The sequence below is a fragment of the Ranitomeya imitator genome, chromosome 3 (assembly GCF_032444005.1).
Source record: "Ranitomeya imitator isolate aRanImi1 chromosome 3, aRanImi1.pri, whole genome shotgun sequence".
Taxonomy (NCBI): domain Eukaryota; kingdom Metazoa; phylum Chordata; class Amphibia; order Anura; family Dendrobatidae; genus Ranitomeya; species Ranitomeya imitator.
In genome coordinates, this window is record NC_091284.1 from 579,127,108 (window position 1) to 579,154,114 (window position 27,007).

Consider the following 27,007-nt stretch of genomic DNA (forward strand, 5'->3'; position numbering starts at 1 on the left):
GCCATTTATTCCATGGCGCTTTACATGTGAATATGGGGCAAATATAGACAAATACATTAAACATGAGCAAATAAGGCTCACAGGTACATAAGGAGGGAGGACCCTGCACGCGAGGGCTCACAGTCTGCAGGGGATGGGTGATGAAACACTAGGAGAGGGTAGGGCAGGTTGTGCGGCGGTTCAGTAACTTCAGGATCACTGCAGGCTGAAGGCTTGTCGGAAGAGGTGAGTCTTCAGGTTCTTTTTGAAGGTTTCTATGGTAGGCGAGAGTCTGATGTGTTGGGGTAGAGAATTCCAGAGTATGGGGGAAGCACGGGAGAAGTCTTGGATGCGGTTGGGGGAAGAAGAGATGAGAGGGGAGTAGAGAAGGAGGTCTTGAGAGGATCGGAGGTTGCGTGTAGGTAGGTACCGGGAGACCATGTCACAGATGTATGGAGGAGACAGGTTGTGGATGGCTTTGTATGTCATTGTGAGGGTTTTGAACTGGAGTCTCTGGGCGATAGGAAGCCAGTGAAGGGCTTGACATAGGGGAGAGGCTGGGGAATAGCGGGGAGACAGGTAGATTAGTCGGGCAGCAGAGTGTAGAATGGATTGGAGTGGTGCCAGAGTGCTAGAGGGGAGGCCAGAGAGTAGGAGGTTGTTTTATGATTGCTTATTGTCATCTGACTCTTGGGATCAGGGCTGTGGAGTCATGAATTCGGTGTCCATTTTGGTGGAATTGGTATAAAATTTTTCCGACTCCTAAAATCTATAATAAATTGGGTATGGTAGTGCAATGCAGTATGTGATGTACATTTTTTAATAATAATTTTGGAAAGTTATGAAATGTCCAATAAATGACTGTTCCTGATCTAAGGATCTGGGCTTTTAGTTGAGATGAATCTGTGCAGCACTTTATGTACATGCTCAGTAGTGAGGCAGTGCAGTCAGAGTTATGGAGTCAGGGAAATTGAGGAGTCGGAGTCTTAGCTTACCGACCCCAGAGCCCTGATTGGAATGGACAAATACAGCAATTTAATAATGGTGCATAGTCTGCCATTATTTCCTGGCACATTGGGACTTAGTAAATTGTTCTTTTTTTTCTCCAGAACCAACTCATTGCTGATCATGGTCACAATCCTTTGATGAAGAAAGTGTTTGATGTGTATCTATGCTTTCTACAGAAAAATCAGTCTGAGACTACACTTAAAAATGTTTTCACTGCATTGAGGTCATTAATTTATAAGGTCAGTAAAGCAATGGGAAATGGAAATGAATTTGTGCCCATATTATGTGTACACTGTAAAAGTACTGCAATCTGGCATGGTACTGGATGGGTTATAGATTAGTATCAAATAATCCTATCATATTTGTACTCCTGTCTTTCACTTTTTTACCTTCTGAAATTCCACATTAAAGGGAACATGTCAGCAGGATTGTGCACAGTAACCTACAAGCAGTGTCAGGTCAGCGCCGTTATACTGATTACAATTATACCTGGTGATGAAATCCGTCTTGTGGTTGTTGTTATTCTTTGCTTTCAGTTAATGATATGCTCGGGCTCTGGGGCGGCCTGTGGTGGGGTCTTCATGTGGTGCTCTGATTAGGTATTCACCAGTATGGCTTCTGACAGGTCACTGAACCATCCCTTACTTGCCCCCTAGTTTACATAATGAATAATATACATGTAAACTAGGAGGCAGGTCAGTGAGGGATCAGTGACCTGTCAGAAGCCATACTGGTGAATACCTTATCAGAGCACCACATGAGGCCGCCCCGAAGCACGACCATATCATTAACTCAAAACTGAAAATAAAGATTAAACAACAAACACAGGAAAGATTTCATCAACCCGGGTAGCCTTTTAATGAGTATAACGGCGCCGACCTGACACTGTAGGTTACTGTGCACAATCCTGCTGACAGGTTCCCTTGAAATTTCATTTCAGTTTAGAATTATCAGATTTTATGGATTGTCACATACCAGGCTGAATAATTGTGTATGTAATATTTGAAAAAATATGTACATGATCTTTGGTCTTAGATTTAATAATTATACATTAACTATGCAACAACATCATGCAAGTAATTAATACATGAATTCCATTATTGCAACACATTTAAAAAATGGGAGATAAAGGGAACCTGTCATTAGATTCATGCTGCCCAAACTACAAGCAGTATGAATCATGAAATCGAACTGAAGACTACATGGAGAGTCAGAGACGTGGCCAGTCTGATGACATCCGCTTCTCCCCAACCACTTCAGTTGATTGGCAGATCTCTCCCATGTCTGTACATGGAGAGAAATCTATCAATCAACTGGAGTGATACCTGCTTTTCAAGCTATAATTTCTCTGCTTTAGTCGCACAGCCAGGCTCTGATTTATGCTGCCTGTGGTTTGGGCAGCGTGAATCTAGTGACGGGTCCCTCTAATATTTTTGATTACGGACTCATGCACGAGACCATATTTTTGGTCTGAGTGTGATCCAACAAAACATCAGATCACACCCGGACCAATGTTTTTTTATGGGGCTCCGCACATGTTCATTCTTTTTATCCTCGGGCCAAGGAATAAAATCTCACAAGCGCAAGTTGCATCCGTAAAACTGATTGCAATCAGCCATGCAAGTCAATGAGTCTGTCGAAAAAGTTCTGTCCGATTTCCACAGACTGATGGAATGGATAAAATGGGGACTTCTTTTTTTTTTTTTTTTGCATCTTCTCTGCATCCGAGAAAATCAGATTACACTATGATCATACTGTGACTAGCATAATCATCTGGATTCTCTTGGGTGAGAGAAAATACGGTCCTGTGACCCTAAGCCTAAAAGTCCATAAGACATCCACCAGTGACAAGGTGACCTAATAGACGGACCCTAGCACTCCTTCCTCTCTATTCCCAACAACAAATGAACCGGTAAAGAAAAAAGCCTTGTCCTATGTTTCCTCCATTAAATCCAGTTTTTTTTATGGATCATGTACACTGACATATTTTTAATGTGCTCCATCATAAATATTTTTTATCCTCTCAGTTTCCATCGACATTTTACGAAGGAAGAGCCGATATGTGTGCGGCTTTGTGTTACGAAATACTTAAGTGCTGTAATTCCAAGCTAAGCTCCATCCGAACGGACTCCTCTCAGCTCCTGTATTTCTTAATGAGAAATAACTTTGATTACACTGGAAAGAAATCTTTTGTCAGGACTCATCTACAGGTGAATAAAGTGTGACTTGTATGAATCAAATGGTGGCAGTAAAGCAAAAACATGGAAAATAATTTCTTAGTGGTAAAATCACTTTGTAATCATCTGTTCATTGTGTACATGTGACTCGTCACCCTAACTTAATGTAGATTCCAGCTTTTTGAGTTTGTTCGTATTAATATGTCCACAAATTCCAGGTGATCATTTCTGTAAGCCAGTTAATAGCCGATGTGGTCGGAATAGGAGGCACAAGATTCCAGCAGTCCCTGTCTATAATCAACAACTGTGCAAACAGTGACCGCCTTATTAAGGTGAGTGAATCGGGGTGCAGTAAAAAGGAAATTGGAATGAATTTGTTAGAGTTATACAACTGTGGCAATGGCATTATACTGCTGACTTAAAAAGCCTAAGTGATTAAAGTTACCACCAATAGGGGGAGCTCAGGCTCTAGTGTACTCATTTGTCTTGTATTTTATTTGAATGTTTAATGTAAATGTGCAAATAAATAAGACACTTCTAATTGTTATGTGTATATATATTCCAAATCGGTTAACTGTATATAGACCAGATAAAAAATTGTTTTGTTGCCAAGCCTGCCAAATAATATAAATAAATGGAGGCAGCACATCATGGCCACATAAAACCCATTCATACAAATAAAGACACAAAAACAATTTTAATGTTGGAATAAAAATGGCCGTGAGGTTTATTTTGGGGTACATAAAGACTCATTAAAACATCCAATAAATAAATTCCACATGTCCAAAGTTCCAAAATTCCAATAAAAACCATTCACCCTTTTTCGGATTTTATCCAAAAAGGACAATTCGTTTTGGCACCACAAAAGTCTAGGAATAATTTCGGAAAAAACAAAGCCAGAGGAAGGAAAAAACTGCTTGAGGCTAACAACATCAGATCTCATAGAAGCCATTAAATCTAAGGTATTGATCTTTCCGAGATCATTGCCAGAAATATGAAATATTAGATCTGGATAAGGGAATTTGTAAAAACAGTTCTTTACTTCAAAAACTAAAGAATACCACTTCATACCATGAATGCTATGCCAAAAAACCTGAATATTAGAAGGATTAAAAGACAAATTCTCTGAGTAAGAATGTCCAACGATCCAAATTATTATTGGACCTAAAATAAAACCAAGAGTTAATAATCATACAAGTCATGCTGTACATAAAGCTTGAACCTCCCTGAATCCCATCTTCCCAACTGTTTGATCCTAGACTCAGATGGACCAGCCCTGGAGGCCTTGGTAGCTGCTCCAATTCTAAAGAAATGAAAAGTAATTTTTCAGATGCTATTTTCCCCAAAAAATCAAACACTTTTTTAGTATAAAATTAAACTGAAAAACAGTGAATGTGAATAAATAAGGGGCAATGTACTGAAGGCCTTAATTTAAAGGGACTCTGTCACCTGAAATTGGAGGGAACAATTTTCAGCCATAGAGGCGGGGTTTTTGGGTGTTTGATTCACCCTTTCCTTACCCGCTGGCTGCATGCTGGCTGCAATATTGGATTGAAGTTCATTCTATGTCCTCCATAGTACACGCCTGTGCAAGGCAAGATTACACCTCAGTATATATTCTTTATGTATTTTATTATTTTTTACATCTTGTATATATGATCAATTTTCCCCATATCATTTTTTATTATTTTTTTATTTTCAATTTCACATAGTGCCATCACTTTAATTATATTCATATAGATTGTATTACCACATTATTCAACACACATTTAGCCACAATTAACTCATTCATCATTTCTCACCAATTTTTATTTAATTTATTTTTAGATACACATCACCGTTTTAATAATTTTTTATACACTACGGGTGGTTTATAGGATTTATACACAGTTGTTTTATTTTCTCATTCACTTTTTCACCAATATTTATTTATATATTTATTCTTTTCACAGATTTATTCCCAGACACATATATTTTTTATATATATTTTTTCATATATATTTTTTACATTTTTTTCATTTTTTATTTTTTATTATTAATTTTTCATTAAAGGGAACCTGTCACCCCGTTTTTTGAGATTGAGCTATAAATACTGTTAAATAGGGCCTGCGCTGTGTGTTCCTATAGTGTATGTAGTGTACCCCGATTCCCTATGTATGTTGAGAAATAACTTACCAAAGTCGCCGTTTTCGCCTGTCAATCAGGCTGGTCAGGTCGGGAGGGCGTGGTGACATCGGTGGTTCTTCCTCAGCTTTACGTTGGTGGCGTAGTGGTGAAGACACAGCGCGCGATCTGCGCTGTAATCCCTTGCATCGGTGGGGGCGGCCATCTTCCTGGGGCCGCGCGTGCGCAGATCGAGTGCTCTGCTGCACGGGGCTTCAGGAAAATGGCCGCGGGATGCCGCGCGTGCGCATTAGAGATCGCGGCGGCCATTTTCCCAAAGCCGAGTTTGCATCTCGGCTTTGGGAAAATGGCCGCCGCGATCTCTAATGCGCACGCGCGGCATCCCGCGGCCATTTTCCTGAAGCCCCGTGCAGCAGAGCACTCGATCTGCGCACGCGCGGCCCCAGGAAGATGGCCGCCCCCACCGATGCAAGGGATTACAGCGCAGATCGCGCGCTGTGTCTTCACCACTACACCACTACGCCACCAACGTAAAGCTGAGGAAGAACCACCGATGTCACCACGCCCTCCCGACCTGACCAGCCTGATTGACAGGCGAAAACGGCGACTTTGGTAAGTTATTTCTCAGCATACATAGGGAATCGGGGTACACTACATACACTATAGGAACACACAGCGCAGGCCCTATTTAACAGTATTTATAGCTCAATCTCAAAAAACGGGGTGACAGGTTCCCTTTAATTATTATTTTTCACTCCTGTATTATTTTCTTATTTACTATATTTTTTTGATTTATATATTTCTTTATTTTATCATATCAGATATATTTTTCTTATATAAAATCTTTTTCATCATGTCACCAATTATGTATCAATTATAGGTTTATTACATATGGATATGTGTTCAAATCATTATGGGATCTCATTAATCTTTGGCGTTTGGTTTATGTACATATATTAATTTGCATTTTTTACTATTTATTTATCACATGAAATATTATTTATTTAATATTATTCTTATATATATATATATACATATATATATATTTTATATATTTCATTGTGAATAGTTGTTATGTATTTTGTCAGCCGTGTTATTATTTATGTATACTTTTTATTAGATCATACTCTTATTTACCTGATATATATTATTGTGTATTGTTATCAATCAGTTCTGGTGTGCCCTAGGTCCCCCACATACTGGTCTGTATTGTACATATATACTTTTACCCACATTTTATTTCAGATTATACATATATATATATTTTTTAATAAAATGTTATTGATTGTGTTATGTCTTTTTAAAAATAAAACTAATTAATACAATTTTGGTATCTGTTGTCAGTAAATATTTTCTTTGGGGTATATGTACTACGGAGGACAGAGAATAAACTTCAATCCAATATTGCAGCCAGCATGCAGCCAGCGGGTAAGGAAAGGGTGAATCAAACACCCGAAAACCCCGCCTCTATGGCTGAAAATTGTTCCCTCCAAATTCAGGTGACAGAGTCCCTTTAAGCCATTTTGACAAGTTAGTCACTGGACAAATGATTGTGTCGGAGACCGGATTGATTTTTAACTTAGTCCCCCTCCCAAGTTGGGTCCGTCTTAGATTTTCTTATGAATAACAGAACAAAGGAATCCTGAAGCTTAATATCAGAGATCATGAGCCCGGAAGGCTCAGATTTCTTTATTGAGACCACCTCGCTGACGCGAAGAGCCCCAAAAAAGAAAAGGGAAAACACTGAACTAAACAATATCGCTTCATCAGAGTTCAAACATACATGAACAAGAGATGAACAAATGCCCTTTAACCACGAAGGGATATAGGGCGTCTAGAATCTGTTAGAAAATTGCTCTTCCTAAAACCCTTTAAAATAGTTTCACCGGAAAAAGGCCAGTCAATGCGGTTCTGCCAAACAATTTCAAAACGAAGGAAACTCCTGCAAAGCATTTTGCTACTACAGAGTAAGACAAACCTTTCTTAACCAGGGATTCTGCAAATTTTAAAGCTGAAATGGGGTTAAAAGATCTTGGCTTAGAGCCATGTAAATTACAAAAATTATTCCAGTTGTGCCATGCAGCCAAATAATTGGCCCATAATCTTTTTGACAAAGAGTGCTCGATAAAATAGGGAATTAAATTGAGATTATGTCCCAAATTGAATGAGGGCAAGGGGTTTCCTCTGCTTCTTCATTGGGCACCTGTTGATAAAAATTGACCACTGACGAATGCGTAAAGAATCAGCTGCTAAAACAAACCTGCTTTTACCTAAATTTGCTTTCAGCCATATGTTAGATTTCAAGCATGCTAATACTAGGTGTCTTAAAATTCTAGCAGCCCAAATATTTTTGGAAGATAAAGTATTGATGAAGAAAACTACGCCTTGGTTCGATGAAAATAATAAAATTCTACAATTCTGCAACATAGAGCCCCATAAATGGATGCCCCCCAAAATTGAAAAAAACTCCAAAACTATCGAGTTTTAAGTTTATTATTATTATTTATTAACCCAGCTGTCAGGCCACCAGAGAGAAACCCAGTGTGATAAAAACAAAATACTAAGACCAGAAATACTATCCGAGGAAAAAAGAAAGGGAAAGTCGGCTGTAACAAAAGAAGATTGCCAGAGAGATCTCCCATTAAATTCTGTCATAAAGGATAGCCAAATCTTGGCATCCTCCTTCAATTCAGAACGAACTTTAATCTGACAATTGGGCGATGAGACACCTTTTGTAGCCTCATAGAGGCTCCTGGAAAAAGCGCGGCGTATGGGAATAATGCGCAACGCAAAATTCAACAATCCTAGTCAAGATTCTAATTCCTTAAGTGTAACTTTTTCCTTTGACAAGAATTTAGTCAATGACATAAGCAATTTCAAGATTTTATCCTCAGGAAGCCTGGATTCCATCTTTTCAGAGTCAATGGTAATACCTAAAAATTCAATAGAATTTGAAGGACCAACCGTTTTTTCATGAGCTGTTGGAATACCAAAATGGGAGCATAACTGAATAAATCTGTCGAGTATATTTTTGCATGATGAGAACCGAGCTGGGCCGACAAAAAGGAAATCATCTAAATAGTGTAGAATACCCGCGTCCTTGGAACTAGATTCCAAAACCCAATGAAGGAAACAAGAAAAACTTTCAAAATAAAAGCAAGACAAAGAAAAGCCCACCGGCAAGCATTTATCAAAAAAGAAACAATCATCAAAATAAAAACCCAACGAACTAAAACCATCCGGATGCACAGGAAGGAGTCTAAATGCAGATTTAATATCTAATTTAGCCATCAAGGCATTTTGACTGAATTTCTTAAGCATGTCCACGGCGCTATCAAATGAAGAGTAGGTAACAGAACATAAAGCCCTGTCTACCTCATCATTCAATGATAGGCCCTGGGGGTACGATAGGTGGTGAATTAAACAAAATGATCCAGAGTCTTTTTTAGGGACAATACCCAGTGGAAAAATACGAAAATTTTTAAACAGAGGGGATAGCTCGAGTTCAGTGGTTATTTTATCCCTCGCAACTTCCGAGTGAACAGCTAAACAGCTAAATTCTTTACAATTTTACAGCCAATCCCTTTAAACTCAGGAAGATAAAAACCTTTTGAAAAGCCGTCTCATAACCTACTGGTCACCAGATCTGGGTATTTGCTTAGTCAGAAGACCATTCTTTCCAGGATCACTGGAGTCTGAGCTTTTTGAATTAGCATCCTTAAGGGATGACTGTTGAGCTGCTTGCTTTTTAAAACATTTGGGCATAGAATGTGTGTTCCCATAAAAAGAGCATTCATGTCTGAATCTGCAGTTGTTGTTCCACTTACAAAAGGATTCGTTGTAAGCGAAACAAATGCCTCGCTTAGGGAGCGTAACCATGGATTGTCTGTTATTAACATGCCTTTGCGGGAGCATATGGTTAATCCACAGGCCAATGTCCTTAACACCCCAATTGACCTCTGGATGAACCGATAGTCTAAACGCTTCATCATAGCTAAGCCATGCAGAGCCACCGAAGTTGCGGTATGTCTCCAGAATTATATCCATGTGTTGATTTTTCACCCAGCACAGCAGCATAAATAGAAAAGGCCTTTATCCAATTGTTAAAAGATTTGATAGAAACACGTTTGGAATCATCTGGCTCAGATTTATCGTCCTTCCTCTCGGACTTAGGTAGTTGATCTTTACGAGGAAGTAAAGAAAAAAGATCAACATACTGGTTGTTCCATATAAGCTCTTTAACAGAAGGGCTTAAATGGAAGCCCAATGGAGAGAGCTCACAAGTAAGCGCTTCTTTGAATGGATTAGTAGGAGTAGTGTTAACTAATGGTCCTTCCATACACGAAGTGTTATGAGAAGCTGCTGGTGAAGAAGAGCTAATGACATCACCTAATGCCTCAGCTAATACACTTCTAATAATGTCTTTCAAATGAGTATGTGGGACAGACAGGGGCACATTTAGAGTCTCGCCCTTTGTGGATCGGTTATCTCGTCCTGGATCTCCGGAGCAGCCTGAGCTCAAGCCCTCCATGTTGGGTGAGCACAGCTGCATAGCTGCTGGTAACAACATCTCTTCATCCTTTTCTGATTGCGATTATTGCGGGTCAGCTGGTGTCGATCTGCAGCCTTGTGTGGGTATTGATGAAGCCACCGAGGTGCTTGAAGCTGAGGCCCTCACAAGCCCTCCCGGCAGCTAAAGATGATGTGGCTGGAGCTTTCTGATGATGGCGGCGGAAGTCTCGCGCTTGGCTGCTAGACTTCGAAGAAGGAGAGCGCCGTGACTTCTTCGTCACTTCCTGGACGCTGCGCCTGAATGTCGGGGGGGAATCAGCAGGAGAGAAGGGAGTCTTTTGCTTTCTGGACCTGGCACCGGCGATGGGACCTTGCAGCACTGGAGCATCTGGACCCGACGGCTGAGGCGGCACACTTTGTTCAAGAGGAGGAGGGATAGTTACAGAGGCTGCGGAGGAAGCTTTCTTGCACCGACGGAATGAGGGAAATCCCTGTAAACATTGCTTTATATATTTTTCAAAAAGAGCGCCAAAAACATCAACAGCCAATGAGAAACCGGTACAAAAGGCTCAATAAAACTGGTAAAAACTGGTTTTAACTGCTCCTGAAAATTCACAGAGAATACACTGACCTTTTATTGACCTCTATAAGTGAATAAAGCCCAAAGAAATGGAGATTCTCAGGGTCTATGTGGCCATGAAACCCCCCGCCATATTTCATTGTATGTTTTAGGTGGGGGGGGCTAACAGTAGGATAAAGTGCAAAATGATTGGCGATGTTTCAGTCCACAGTGTGAACCTTTCTCAAGTATCTGTAAAATATACATATACACTAGAGACAGATTCACAATATATCTGTATATGTGTGTGTGTGTGTGTGTGTGATATTGTAGGAGTCACTCTCTTTGGTAGACATTAGACCTTAGGTAGCGTTCACATAGGCAATTCAGTTTTGGTCCAAACACGTGCAGTTTTTATTGCTTTCAACTTGCCCAGCATCAAAACAAAGTCATAAAGAAAAATCCCTAGTCTCTTCCGGGCACTAACTAAACAGAACAGACCCTGGCTACTCATTCATGGCTGATCTAGCCCCAGCTTAGTCCAACAAAACATTTTGTCTGGTCATGCACCAGTAGCAAACTCAACTCGGCTCAACATCCAACAGACTGGCACTCCCTCAGGAGACTGACACACCATGATTCTACTTTCTGTATCAGAGTCTTATGTATGGTTTTGCAGCACATTCCAGCTTTGTGCAGGTGTATGATCTTGTCTCTGACATCCTCATAAAGCTCCTTTGGTCTTGCCCATGTTGTAGAGGATAGTCTGACTGATTGAGTCTGTGGACAGGAGTCTTTTATAAAGGTGACTATGTAAGACAGCTGTCTTTAATGTAGGTAACGAGTTTATTAGGAGCGTCTAACTGGTCTGACAGAGCCAGAACTCTTAGGCTGGGTTCACTGCTAACGCAGATAGAGCTAGCAGATGCTCTATCTGCGCTAGCTCGATGTAAACGTCGGCACAGTGTGAACCCGGCCTTAATGGTTGGTAGGGGATCAAATACTTACTTCTGACTGCAAAATGCAAATAAACTTATATAATTTATACAATGTCATTTTCTGGATTTTATTTTTGATATTCTATATCTCAAAGTTAAAATTAACCTACCCTTAAAATTGACTGTTCATTACTTATTTCCCCCACTGTATATTATTATTTATATAGCACCGTTAGTTCCATGGTGCTGTACATGAGAAAAGGGTTACGTTTACAGTAATCAAATTTACAATGACAGACTGGTACAGAGGGGAGCGGACCCTGTCTTGTGGACTTACATTCTATGGGATAATGGGGAAGAGACAGAAGGTCGGGGGTGTGGCAGCTCTGGTGGTGGTGAAGCGGCAGCTCGGGTGGTGGTGAGGCGGCAGAATGGTTATTGCAGGCTGTAGGCTTTCCTGAAAAGATGGGTTTTTAGCTTCCGTCTGAAGGATCCGAGGGTGGTGGATAATCGGACATGTTGAGGCGTGGAATTCCAGAGGATGGGGGATATTTGGGAGAAATCCTGGAGGTGGTTGTGTGAGGAACGAATAAGTGTGGAGGAGAGTAGGAGGTCTTGGGACAGGTTGTGGATGGCTTTGTAGATCAGTGTTAGTAGTTTGAACTGGATTCGTTGTAGAATTGAGAGCCAGTGGAGGGATTTGCAGAGGGGAGAAGCAGGGGAGTAGTGAGGAGAGAGGTGGATTAGCCAGGCAGCAGAGTTGAGGACAGACTGGAGCGGTGCAAGAGAGTTAGCGGGGAGGCCACAGGGGAGAGTGTTGCAGTAATCGAGGCGGGAGATGATGAGGGCATTCACAAGAGTTTGGGCATATTTTGGGCTGAGGAAGGGACGGATTCTGGCAATAATTTTGAGTTGGAGGCGACAGGAGGTGGCAAGAGTTTGGACGTGCGGTTTGAAGGACAGGGCAGAGTCGAGAGTTTGTCAGTATTCTGTAATCATACACATTGGGTCTTCTTCCAGCATACAACATTCTCATCTGATGTCAAAGATCTGACCAAAAGAATCCGCACAGTACTTATGGCGACAGCCCAGATGAAGGAGCATGAGAATGATCCAGAAATGCTTGTTGACCTGCAGTACAGTTTGGCCAAGTCCTATGCCAGCACACCAGAGCTAAGGAAAACTTGGCTTGACAGCATGGCCAGGATTCATGTCAAACACGGAGACTTGTCAGAGGTATGAAGGTTTCTGGGTTGTTGGTTTTTTTTGTGAGACTAAAATAGTCTTTTTTATTAGTTTCTTTAATATTCACAGCTGCGTAACATATATAATTGTGGTAATTAGATAATCTATTTAAAGCTTCACACCACAAATAACTTGTATGACATATTGATTTGGTATGCTATAAATGTCTGCTTGGTGGGCATCTGACCAGTGGAACTGCCACTAATCCACAGAATAAGACTGCCTGGTCTAAGAATTTTCACATCACAAATATATGGTATAGGAAGTTGGCGCACTATAAATATTAAATCGGTTTCTCTGTCTGTCCTTATACAATTATCAGCACTCCCATAGAAATAAATATTGAGGACAGTGCAAACAGTATTCTCTCCTTTTTATGAGAGATACTAAGAAATGCAAAAAAGAGTAACATGGTGCTCCCTAGTGCAGTACGTTCAGGATGGGTTTGTAATTCCAGGCAAGTGCATCCCAACACAGAACCTCCTGTCTTAGCCGCTCACAACCCATCAAGGAACCAGCTGCAGCAGCCACTTCCTTTGTGATGTCTGGGAATATATTCCCTAAAAGTTTAATAGATACAAGACTCAATGCTAGGATCCACCTTCTACAGGATCTCAAGAGCGGGGTCCCACTTCATGCTTTCATACGAATGGAGAAAAATCCTGACTTTTGGGCACTACTGGTTGGGAATATCCAGAGGGAGTATAACATGGATCCAGTGGAGTTTTAATAGAATGGGTATGTTATTTTTAAAATGTTCCTCAAAAGTCTAAAAAAAAAAACAAAAAAACATAAAATTAGAAGTATAATGTCCATCGCCAGACTGGTGTTTTCATCATGAAACGTATTGCATGGACTTTAAACTTCTATTTTTTGCCTGATAGTTGTTTTTCTATACTTTTCAGTAACATTTCAACAATAGAATACCCATCAAATTTACACCCCATTGGATTCACTTAATATTCCGTCTGGACTTTCAACCAGTACGGAAAGTATTCAGACCCCTTTAATGCAGCCATTTGGTAAATTCAAAAAAGTTCAAATTTTTTCCCATTAATGTACACTCTGCACTCCATTTTGACTGAAAAAAACAGGAATATAGAAATTTTTGCAAATTTTTTAAGAAAAACTAATATATCACATGGTCATAAGTATTCAGACCCTTTCCTCAGACACTCATATTTAAGTCACATGCTGTCCATTTCCTTGTGATCCTCCTTGAGATAGTTCTACTCCTTCATTGGAGTCCAGCTGTGTTTAATTAAACTGATAGGACTTGATTTAGATAGGCACACACCTGTCTATATAAGATCTCTCAGCTCACAGTGCATGTCAGACCAAATGAGAATCATGAGGTCAAAGGAACTGGCCAAGGAGCTCAGAGACAGAATTGTGGCAAGGCACAGATCTGGCCAACGTTACAACAGAGTTTCTGCAGTACTCAAGGTTCTTAAGAGCACAGTGGTTTCCATAAACCTTAAATGGAAGAAGTTTGGGACCACCTGAAGTCTTCCTAGACCTGGCCGTCCAGCCAAACTGAGCAATCGTGAAAGAAGAGCCTTGGTGAGAGAGGTAAAGAAGAACCCTAAGATCTATGTGGCTGAGCTCCAGAGATGCAGTAGGGAGATGGGAGAAAGTTCCACAAAGTCAACTATCACTGCAGCCCTCCACCAGTTGGGCCTTTATGGCAGAGTGGCCTGACGGAACCCTCTCCTCAGTGCAACACATATGAAAGTCTGCATAGAGTTTGCTAAAAAAAAACACATGAAGGACTCCCAGACTATGAGAAATAAGATTCTCTGGTCTGGTGACATGAAGATAGACCTTTTTGGTGATAATTCTAAGCGGTATGTGTGGAGAAAACCAGGCACTGCTCATCACCTGCCCAATACAATCCCTGCAGTGAAACTTGGTGGTGGCAGCATCATGCTATGGGGGTGTTTTTCAGCTGCAGGGACAGGACGACTGGTTGTCATTGAAGGAAACATAAATGCGGCCAAGTACAGAGATATCTTGGATGAAAACCTCTTCCAGAGTACTCTGGACCTCAGACTTGGCCGAAGGTTCAACTTCCATTGAGACAATGACCCTAAGCACACAGCTAAAATAACAAAGGTGTGGCTTCAGAACAACTCTGACCATTCTTAACTGGCCCAGCCAGAGCCCTGACCTAAACCCAATTGAACATCTCTGGAGAAACCTGAAAATGGCTGTCCACCAACATTCACCATCCAACCTGAGGGAACTGGAGAGGATCTACAAGGAAGAATGGCAGAGGATCCCCAAATCCAGGTGTGAAAAACTTGTTGCATCATTTCCAAGAAGACTCATGGCTGTACTAGCTCAAAGGTGTGCATCTACTCAATACTGAGCAAATGGCTGAATACTTATGACCATGTGATATTTCAGTTTTTCTTTTTTAATACATTTGCAAAAATTTCTACATTTCTGTTTTTTTCAGTCAAGATGGGGTGCAGAGTGTACATTAATGACAAAAAAAATTAACTTTTTTGAATTTACCGAATGGCTGCAATGAAACAGAGTGAAAAATTTAAGGGGGTTTGAAAACTTTCCGTACCCACTGTACACGGCTCCGTGTTATTCTCTAGACTTCATTCTTATGAGAGCATGAATCGGAGCCCTGTTCTCGAGATATATGTGGGTCCTTGACTTTTGCATCTATCAGACATCTATTATATTTCCTATTAATATGCTATAAATGTCCCAGTTGTGACAACACCTTTAATTGTGGAAGAAAACCTTTGTTCTTTTTTTTTGTCGTAAGTAAATGAGTTGTAATTTCCCTATGTAGGTATCAGTTATGGTACAATATCCGAGCATGGCTCTGGCACTGGTCACTGTGATCATTTACCTTTGTTTTGCCTATGGATGAAAGACTGGTACATACATACTGTGTAGTGTTTTATTGGTTCCTTTAGTTCTGTGTTCCGTACTCTAAGTGTGTAATATCTTGTCCCGCAGGCTGCAATGTGCTATGTACACGTGGCTGCTCTGGTGGCTGAATATCTCATGAGGAAAGGTGAGTGCAGTATCAGTCATATGAGCCCTTCTATCTTATCTCTGTGCATTTATCATTTGGACTTCATCCAGTCAACACCAATAACAATATAAAGGTTTGGTAATAAATTACAGAAGGCGGTACACAAATTTCACTCTTTGTACATAATTTCTAACATGGCCAGTCATCAGTTTAGCACCACCTCCTTCCTATTGGCATACCTTTTCTAATCGTGTCATGGTCTATTGTATATAATAGTAAGAAATGTTATATTAACACATTTCCATTGTTACTTTTATACTCTGTTTTCAAGAGACAACATATAGAAGTAATCCTCTCCCATAGACAGGGCGTCAAAATAACCCTTTCCCATTGACAACCCAAAGAAGTATCCTTCTCCCATTGACAAGCTATGGGATATTTTTACTTTACACGCCTGGTGTCTGCACATTGCATAAGCTATGATAATGATAAATTCTATTAGGTGGATGGAAGTTGCAACACATGCATCATTGTAAATATCTCATGTAGTTACAGTACTATAAAAGAAAGTTAGAATACCAAAAGTTCCTTCTAAATGCTGCAGTGAAAAAGTCTCACTGTACTTCAAGGGGATATCAGCTTGGACAATCCAACATTTAGCTGTTATATATGGAAAGTCAGGCAGTAAGTGTTCAGCTCCCCTGCAGTGCCACCACGTGAGAAATAAAGCACCACATAGTGATTCTAGAGATCGAGTCCTCCAGACTGCTTGAGATGATCATTTTAACCACTATAAAGTCACATTCTGGTGTTTTTTTTTTATTTCACCACCGGTTAGGCCCAGTAATGTATGTTTCTTCTATGTAGTAAAATACTTAACAATTGCTGTCATCTGCGGTTTACAGGTTTGCTTTGCTCCCTTGCTGCCATCTTGTGATGGCTGCTCTGACTGGCTGGAAATTGCAGCCTACCAATTTTTTTTTCTCTTAATGTAAGTCTATGAGAGCGTTGCCCTGAGTCTCATAGACTCACACTGAGAAGTGACTTCCGGTCCATATGGCAAACACTGGAGTGATGCGACTAGTCTCAGCTGCTGCCATGTGGTCCAGGAGAGAAGCCAAGGGGCCCTGGAGACAGCGACTGGTAAGTATTTTACTACACACACAGAACATACCTAACTGATGTTGAGAGTGTAATGTTAAAGATAACCTGTCACCATTCAAGTGTTGTGTGTTTGCTTTTCTTGTATTTCCCCTGCTCACATAGGCCGTTTTTAGGTTTTGTCTTCTTTACTTGTCTTGGTATTGCAGAGACATGCGACTGTTTATTTAGTGCTGATTTTTTTGGCCTTTACCATGGGAGTGTGGCTCACTAGATTCTCTGGGAGCATCTTTAGACTACTTTGCATAACCCTCTTGGTAAAGACCATAAAAACTGTCAAAATCTCCATATTTCGAGAGCCGTATTGCAGATTTTAGAAAAAACAAAGACCGGTATACTCGAGGAAGTAGCGGGAATAAAACAAAAGCAAAAAACTGTCCATTTCTGAACTGGTGACAGGTCCTTTTCGACTTTGGCCGGGAGTTGAGGATCTGGAACAGGCAGCTCCCGATATATTGTCTAATAGGTGTATGAAAATGGGCTGTAAAAACTTGAAAATCCCTTGTAAAAGAGTTGTCCAATTTAGAAGAACTGTTTTGAATTACTGTATTAGGCTAGGACCGTTGACCAACTTGTTATATTTTATATGAATAATTTGATCCAACATATCGTGCTAATCTTTGGTTTTCCCAGGAATGTTCAGACAGGGCTGCTCAACGTTTAGAGTGATCACTCCAAATATTGATGAGGAAGCTTCTATGATGGAAGATGTGGGGATGCAGGATGTCCATTTTAATGAGGTATGCTTATATATGTGAATTGGATGTTACATATCATTTCTGCTCATGTATTTAATTTCCACAAAGATATACGGTATCATCATAGATGCATTGATATTCCAATCTATTCAGAGCTTTTTGCAATTAACACAGAGAAAATTAGGGTTATTCAAAGAAATATAAAGTCTTGCATTACATTTGGTATTTGATTAAGCAATAAAAAATACACACATATAGTATACAAGAAAACTGACAAACCAGAAGTGGCAGGATCAAATTAGAAGCTTTGGTAATGCAAACTCAAGAGAAACCAGTGCGATACACCAAACTGGACAATGATGGCTCGTACAGCAAACACATAAACCATACATACATGCTAAAATGTTTCATAACATCTGAGAATTCCCCTACTGTAATCTTGTCATTGCTCTGGAAGCTTGGATGTTATGGAGGCGTGATTTGGATGGAAATTCACACTTTTATTTTCTCCTGGAACGTATTGTTTCCTATAATCATTTTCAGGATAATTATTTCTGCTTTGTATGGGTATTTTTATCAGCAGATGGTGCAGTAGAGACTCATTTTTGCAGGATTTGCACATAACCTTTAATCACAAGGACATAATTTAGCAAATGTTTAACACATATCATAGGTCATCCAGATATTAAGTGTTTGATTAAAAATATGGTAGGATAATAAAGAAAATGACTAATTTGGTGAACAATTTCAACATTTTCAACACTTACTCCTTGGCATTTCCTGTAGTACTTGTCAGTCCTGAGCAAATACAATATATTAAATTGTTTTTAGTTTAGCAGGAACCGTACTATGTAACAATGTCATAGTTTCATTGTTGGCTTATGTTTTTTGAGGGTCTGTGCCCTTAGTATTTTATTTTACAGGAAACCCCTGCTCTTTCGGGGATTTTCAGTCCAGTGGGCGGTCCCATCAGTGATTGACAGCTATCTCCCTGTGCACACTTACAGGTGCTTTTCATAAAATTAGAATATCATCAAAAAGATCATTTATTTCAGTTTTTCAGTACAAACAGAGTCTATTTCAAGTGTTTATTTCTGTTAATGTTGATGACTATGGCTTACAGCTAATGAAAACCCAAAAGTCATTATCCCAGTAAATCAGAATACTTTAGAACACCAGCTTAAAAAATGATTTTAAAATCTGAAATGTTGGCCTACTGAAATGTATGTTCAGTAAATGCATTCAATAATTGGTCTGGGCTCCATTTGCATCAGTAACTGCATCAATGCAGCGTTGCATGGAGGCGATCAGCCTATGGCACTGCTGAGGTGCTATGGAAGCCCAGGTTGCTTTGATAGCAGCCTTCAGTTTGTCTGTATTGTTGGGTCTGGGGTCTCTTATCTTCCCCTTGACCATACCCTACAGATTCTCTGGGGAGTTAAGGTCAGGCGAGTTTGCTGGCCAATCAAGCACAGTGATACTGTTGCGTTTAAACCAGGTATTAATACTTTTGGCAGCGTGGACAGGTGCCAAGTCCTACTGGAGAATGAAATTTCCATCTCCACAAACTTTGTGGGCAGAGGGAAGCATGAAGTGCTGTAAAATTTCATGGTAGATGGCTGCACTGACTTTGGTCTTGATAAAAGCCATGAGACCTACACCAGCAGATGACATGTCTCTCCAAACCATCATTGATTGTGGAACCTTCACAGTAGACCTCAAGCAGCTTGGATTGTGTGCCTCTCCACTCTTCCACCAGACTCTGCGACCTTGATTTCCAAATTAAATGCAAAATTCACTTTCATCTGATAACACCTTGGACCACTTAGCAACAGTCCAGTTCTTTTTCTCTTTGATCCAGGTAAGACTCTTCTGATGTTGTCTATTGGTCATGAGTGGCTTGACACAAGGAATGTGACACTTGAAGCAATGACTCCAGAAGTAGTCCACTTCTTATGAATCTTCCCCAAATTTTTGAATGGCCTTTTCTTAACAATCCTTTCAAAGCTGTGGTTATCTTGGTTGCTTGTGCACCTTTTTCTACCACGCTTATTCCTTCCATTCACCTTTCCATTAATATGCTTGAATACAGAACTCTGAGAACAGCCAGCTTCTTTAGCCATGAACTTTGTGGCTTACCCTCCTTGTGGAGTGTATCAATGACTGCCTTCTGGACACTGGACATCTGTCAAGTCAGCAGTCTTCCCCATGATTGTGGAGCCTACTGAAACAGACTAAGAGACCTGTTTAAACGCATAGGAAGCCTTTGCAGGTGTTTTTTGTTAATTATTCTAATTTACTGAGATAATTACTTTTGGGTTTTCGTTGGCTGCAAGCCATAATCATCAACATTAACAGAAATAAACACTTGAAATGGATAACTCTGTTTGTAATGACTGTATATAATCTGAATTTCACTTTTTGTATTGAAGAACTGAAATAAATTAACTTTTTGATATTCTAATTTTGTGAGAAGCACCTGTACACAGAGAAAGCTGTCACTGATATGACCATCCATGGACTGAAATACCAGAAAGAGCAGAGGCTTAAATGGTTAAAACACAGGTTATAATGAATATTTACCAACAAAACTATATATCAATCTAATCAATGCCGCCTGCACTATAACATTGTGTCTGCAGATTGGACTGCATTTTCATGACACATGTTCCATTTAAGCTAGTCCAGTTAGATCTTTCCTTTATCATTGCCATAGTCAACCATCGAGTGATAGGTGTGGTCCAACCCACAAAGCCCTCAGCGATTGGCGAGCGCCTTGTTCCTTACATTACTATTCCAAATGCAGTGTTGCATCCTGACATGACCTAGTGCCCTTTATTTAGTTCTTCCTGGAGGCAATTATTTTTCATGACATAGTTGACAGGTATTATTACTTTAGCCCCTTAGTAGTAGATTAGGGAGACAAAAAGCGCATATAGGGTCTAATCCTCAGATTAAGTGCAGTTTTTTAACAGGGAGCTGCTCACCTGATGGTGTAAGGCAAAAGCATGTGCGTATCGGCTGCTGCAGATCCACGGGCCGCCCACACGACCTTCTCAGAGACGTTGTGCAGGATAGTTTGTGGATTAAGTCCGCGCTGCCACAATAATACAGATTCAAATGTAATGAAAAGCTCTGGTGGTTTATTCGGTCTATCTGACCTCTTCATCAGGATACACACCACAAAGACATTACATTTGAATCTGTATTATTGTGGCAGCGCGGACTTAATCCACAAACTATCCTTCACAACGTCTTTAAGCCCCTTAGTGACAGGCCTTTTTTAAAAAAAATCTGACGTGTCACTTTTTGTAGTAATAACTCTGGAATGCTTCAACATATCACATAGATTTTGAGAATGTTTTTATATACTGTATGATAATGGTAAATTTAGGTTGATATATTTTGTGTTTTTCTATATAAATATCAGAAATTTGACAAAAATTTTAAAAAGTTAGCAAATTTCAAATGATCATACCACACAAAAACATTAACCCCTTTCTGACATTGGACGTACTATTCCGTCCATGTGGGGTGGGCCCTAATACCCAAGGACGGAATAGTACGTCCAGCGCGATTGACTGCGCTCACGGGGGGATCGCGGCCGGGTGTCAGCTGACTATCGCAGCTGACATCTGGCACTAAGTGCCAGGAGCGGTCACGGTCCCCCCCGGCACACCGCGATCAAACATGATTGCGGTGTTCCGGCGTTATAGGGAAGCATCGCGCAGGGAGGGGACACTCTTCTGGCTTCCCTGACACCCCCAGAGCAACACGATGTGATCGCGTTGCTGCGAGGGTCTCTTACCTCCTCCTCCCTGCAGCAGGCCCTGATCCAAGATGGCCACGGCATCCGGGTCCTGCAGAGAGGTGTCTTCACTGCGCCTGCTCAGAGCAGGCGCCGGGAAGCCTAGAGAAGTGCACGTCAGATCGCTGATCTGACACAGTGCACAGCAAAGTGTCAGATCAGCGATCTTACACTATAACATGATGCCCCCCACCCCCCCGCCCCATCCCCGGGGCAATGTTATAGTGTAAAAAAAGAAAATATTCACATGTGTAAAAAAAAATTTAAAAAAAATTCTCCCCCAAAAAATATATATTGTTCCTATAAATACATTTCTTTATCTAAATTTAAAAAAAAAAACAATAAAAGTACACATATTTAGTATCGTCGCGTCCGTAACGACCCCACCTATAAAACTATATAAGGCTACGTTCACATTGGCGTTCCGCCAATGTGCGTCGCTGTTGCGCCGGCGATGCAGCGGCGACGCGCCCCTATGTTTAACATAGGGGACGCGTGCGTTTTTTAGGTGGCGTTTTTTGACAAGTTGCATTTTCTGTGCGTCCGATTCTCGTCAAAAAACGACGCATGCGTCGCAAAACGCGCGCGTTTTTGCGTGCGTTTGTGCGCGTTTTTCGTGCGTCGCGCGTTGCGTCGCCGACGCAGGGCGGCGCAACGCTAGTGTGAACGTAGCCTCACTAGTTAACCCCTTCAGGCAAAAAACAACGCTTTATTCTCATACCGCCGAACAAAAAGTGGAATAACACTCGATCAAAAATAGATATAAATAACCATGGTACCGCTGAAAATGTCATTTTGTCCCCCAAAAAACGAGCCGCTATACAGCATCATCAGCGAAAAAATAAATAACTTATAGTCCTCAGAATAAAGCAATGCAAAAATAATTATTTTTTCTATAAAATAGTTTTTATCGTATAAAAGCGCCAAAACATAAAAAAATGATATAAATGAGGTATCGCTGTAATCGTACTCACCCGGAGACTAAAACTGCTTTATAAATTTTACCAAACGCGGAACGGTATAAACGCCTCCCCCAAAAGAAATTCATGAATAGCTGGTTTTTGGTCATTCTGCCTCACAAAAATCGGAATAAAAAGCGATCAAAAAGTGTCACGTGCCCGAAAATGTTACCAATAAAAACGTCAACTTGTCCCGCAAAAAACAAGACCTCACATGACTCTGTGGACCCAGATATGGAAAAATTATAGCTCTCAAAATGTGGTAACGCAAAAAATATTTTTTGCAATAAAAAGCGACTTTCAGTGTGTGACGGCTGCCAATCATAAAAATCCTCTAAAAAAACGCTATAAAAGTAAATCAAACCCCCTTCATCACCCCCTTAGTTAGGGAAAAATTTTAAAAATGTATTTATTTCCATTTTCCCATTAGGGTTAGGGCTAGGGTTAGGGTTATGGCTTGGGTTAAGGCTACAGTTAGGGTTGGGGCTAAAGTTAGGGTTGGGGTTTGGATTACATTTACGGCTGGGATTAGGGTTAGGGGTGTGTCAGGGTTAGGGGTGTGTTTAGGGTTACCGTTGAGATTAGGGTTAAGGGTGTGTTTGGATTAGGGTTTCAGTTATAATTGGGGGGTTTCCACTGTTTAGGCACATCAGGGGCTCTCCAAACGCGACATAGCATCCGATCTCAATTCCAGCCAATTCTGCGTTGAAAAAGTAAAACAGTGCTCCTTCCCTTCCAAGCTCTCCCATGTGCCCAAACAGGGGTTTACCCCCACATATGGGGTATCAGCGTACTCAGGACAAATTGGACAACAACTATTGGGGTCTAATTTTTCCTGTTACCCTTGGGAAAATACAAAACTGGGGGCTAAAAAATAATTTTTGTGGGAAAAAAAAGATTTTTTATTTTCACGGCTCTGCGTTATAAACTGTAGTGAAACACTTGGGGGTTCAAAGTTCTCACAACACATCTAGATAAGTTCCTTGGCGGGTCTAGTTTCCAATATGGGGTCACTTGGGGGGGGTTTCTACTGTTTAGGTACATTAGGGGCTCTGCAAACGCAATGTGACGCCTGCAGACCATTCCATCTAAGTCTGCATTCCAAATGGTGCTCCTTCCCTTCCGAGCCCTTCCATGCGCCCAAACGGTGGTTCCCTCCCACATATGGGGTATCAGCGTACTCAGGACAAATTGGACAACAACTTTTGGGGTCCAATTTCTCCTGTTACCCTTGGGAAAATACAAAACTGGGGGCTAAAAAATAATTTTTGTGGGGAAAAAAAAGATTTCTTATTTGCACGGCTCTGCATTATAAACTGTAGTGAAACACTTGGGGGTTCAAACCTCTCACAACACATCTAGATGAGTTCCTTAGGGGGGTTACTTTCCAAAATGCTGTCACTTGTGGGGGGGTTTCTATTGTTTAGGTACATTAGGGGCTCTGCAAACGCAATGTGACGCATGCAGACCAATCCATCTAAGTCTGCATTCCAAATGACGCTCCTTCCCTTCCGAGCTCTGCCATGCGCTCCAACGGTGGTTCCCCCCTACATATGGGGTATCAGGGTACTCAGGACAAATTGGACAACAACTTTTGGGGTCCAATTTCTTCTCTCACCCTTGGGAAAATCAAAAATTGGGGGCAAAAAGATAATTTTTGTGAAAAAATATGATTTTTTATTTTTACGGCTCTGCATTATAAACTTCTGTGAATCACTTAATGGGTCAAAGTGCTCACCACACATCTAGAGAAGTTTCTTAGGGGGTCTACTTTCCAAAATGGTGTCACTTGTTGGGGGTTTCAATGTTTAGGCACCTCAGGGGCTCTCCAAACCCAACATGGCGTCCCATCTCAATTCCAGTCAATTTTGCATTGAAAAGTCAAATGGCGCTCCTTCGCTTCTGAGCTCTGTCATGCGCCCAAACAGTTGTTTACCCCCACATATGGGGTATCAGCATACTCAGGACAAATTGTACAACAACTTTTGGGGTCTATTTTCTCCTGTTACCCTTGGTCAAATAAAACAAATTGGAGCTGAAGTAAATTTTTTGTGAAAAAAAGTTAAATGTTAATTTTTATTTAAACATTCCAAAAATTCCTGTGAAACACCTGAAGGGTTAATAAACTTCTTAAATGTGGTTTTGAGCACCTTGAGGGGTGCAGTTTTTAGAATGGTGTCACACTTGGGTATTTTCTATCATATAGACCCCTCAAAATGACTTCAAATGAGATGTGGTCCCTAAAAAAAAAAATGGTGTTGTAAAAATGAGAAATTGGTGGTCAACTTTTAACCCTTATAACTCCCTAACAAAAAAAATTTTGGTTCCAAAATTGTGCTGATGTAAAGTAAACATGTGGGAAATGTTACTTATTAAGTATTTTGTGTGACATATCTCTGTGATATAATGGCATAAAAATTCAAAGTTGGAAAATTGCTAAATTTTCAAAATTTTCGCCAAATTTCCATTTTTTTCACAAATAAACGCAGGTAATATCAAAGAAATTTTACCAATATCATGAAGTACAATATGTCACGAGAAAACAGTGTCAGAATCACGGGGATCCGTTGAAGTGTTCCAGAGTTATAACCTCATAAAGGGACAGTGGTCAGAATTGTAAAAATTGGCCTGGTCATTAACGTGCAAACCACTCTTGGGGGTAAAGGGGTTAATATATAACATTTCTTTCCCTCATGCCTGTTTTACATCAACACCATTTGCAAAATTATGTTGTGTTATGTTGTTAGTATTTTACAAAGTTTAAAGGGAATCTGTCAACTCATTTTGCCGCTATAAACTGCGGCCACCGCCATTAGGGGCTTATCTACAGCACTCTGTAATGCTGTAGATAAGCCACCGATGTAACCTGAAAGATAAGAAAAAAAAGTTAGATTATACTCACCCAGGGGCGGTCCCGGTTCAGTTTGGGTCTGATGAGCGTCACAGGTCCAGTTCCGGCGCCTCCCATCTTCATGTGATGACGTCCTCTTCCTTGCTTCTGTTGCGGCTCCTTCGCAGACATACTGATTTGCCCTGTTGAGGACAGCGTAAAGTACTGCAGGCGCCGGGCCTCCTTGACCTTACTCGACACCTCCACACTGCAGTACTTTGCTCTGCCCTCAACAGGGTAAATCAGTACATCTGCGCCGGAGCCGCGACAAAAGCAAGGAAGAGGACGTCATCGCATGAAGATGGGAGGCGCCGGACCTGCGACGCCCATCGGACCCGGACCACACCAGACCGCCCCTGGGTGAGTATAATCTAACTTGTTTTTCTTATCTTTCAAGTTACATTGGGGGCTTATCTACAGTATTTCAAAATGTTGTAGATAAGCCCCTAATGGCGGTGGCCACAGCTTATATGCGAAAAATTAGGTGACAGATACCCTTTAAAAATGTAGCAGTCATTTTTTTAAGGAAATTTACAAAACTTATTGTTATAGGGACCTGCTCAGTTCTGAAGTGACTTTGGAGGTCTTATATATTGGAAATCCCCAAAAGTGATACCATTTTAAAAACCACACCCTTCAAAGTACTCAAAATTGCTTTCAGGTAGTTTATTAACCCTTGAGGTGCTTTTCAGGAATTAATACAAAGTGACATGACAAGAATGAAAAACTTTATTTTTACGACCAAAATTTTGATAACTTCTGAACATATCACTATAGGCAGCAGACTCTAAGGCTGTTATTTGAGCATGAACTGACATTGCAAACATCTGGACCATACAATCAATATCTCAGGGTGCAAATGAAGTTAAAAAAGAAGCTTCCGCATTCTGTTAACCATTTACATGCTGCAGTCACTATTGACAGCAGTATCTAAGGGGTTAAATGGCCATGGTTGGTACCAACACTGTGGCTGATTCAGCAAGATTTCAGCTATAGTGTGCAGCTAATAGCTGCAGGATTGTCACTTGTCGGGGAATGCTAGTGTCGTATATTGCAGATCAGTAACAAGACATATTGATGGTCATTAAGAGGTTAAAATCATATGTAAATGAGTAATATGTCTACTTTTCTTGCAGGATGTTTTAATGGAGCTTCTTGAGCAATGTGCTGATGGCCTGTGGAAAGCAGAGCGTTATGAGCTGATTGCAGATATTTACAAACTCATTATTCCCATTTATGAAAAGCGGAGAGATTTTGAGGTAATTTATAGCTTCGTTATAGTTCAGTGAATTACTACTGCATACTGAGTGCATAATAGTGTCTTATCTCATGGACAATGGGTCAGCAATATACACTGCTCCAAAAAATAAAGTGAACACTAAAATCCCACATCCTAGATATCACTAAATGAAATATTCCAGTTGTAAATCTGTATTCATTACATAGTGGAATGTGTTGAGAACAATAAAACCTAAAAATTATCAGCGTAAATCACAATGATGCTCAAAATCAAAGTGGAAAATGAAGTTGCAGGCTGATCCAACTTCAGTGGAAATGCCTCAAGAAACGGAAATGATGCTCAGTAATTGGCCAGCCACGTAGTATATTGCCCAGTGACGTAGTATATTGCCCAGCCATGTAGTATATTACGTAGCCACGTAGTATATTGCACAGCGATGTAGTATACAACACAGAGCTACGTAGGATATTGCCCAGCCACATAGTATATTGCCCAGCTACATAGTATATTGCCCAGCTACGTAGTATATTGCCCAGCGACATAGTATATTGCCCAGCCACGTAGTATATTGCCCAGTTACGTAGTATATTGCCCAGTTATGTAGTATATTGCCCAGTGACGTAGTATATTGCCCAGCCACATAGTATATTGCCCGGTTACGTAGTATATTGCACAGCCCACGTAGTATATTGCCCAGCTACGTAGTAT

General features: G+C 40.6%; 1 protein-coding gene across 11 annotated transcripts in view; it reads left to right on the forward strand.

The window, feature by feature from the left end:
• The window catches only part of DOCK9 (dedicator of cytokinesis 9), a 350,201-nt gene that overhangs the window by 295,722 nt on the left and 27,472 nt on the right, over positions 1-27,007 (forward strand). For all 11 annotated transcript variants that reach the window (XM_069757992.1, XM_069757993.1, XM_069757997.1 and 8 more), the window contains exons 40-46: positions 1,089-1,226; positions 3,015-3,197; positions 3,383-3,496; positions 12,318-12,533; positions 15,525-15,582; positions 17,338-17,444; positions 26,196-26,318. In XM_069757992.1, the coding sequence (XP_069614093.1) occupies positions 1,089-1,226; positions 3,015-3,197; positions 3,383-3,496; positions 12,318-12,533; positions 15,525-15,582; positions 17,338-17,444; positions 26,196-26,318 (939 nt within the window). The remainder of the gene's footprint in view (positions 1-1,088; positions 1,227-3,014; positions 3,198-3,382; positions 3,497-12,317; positions 12,534-15,524; positions 15,583-17,337; positions 17,445-26,195; positions 26,319-27,007) is intronic.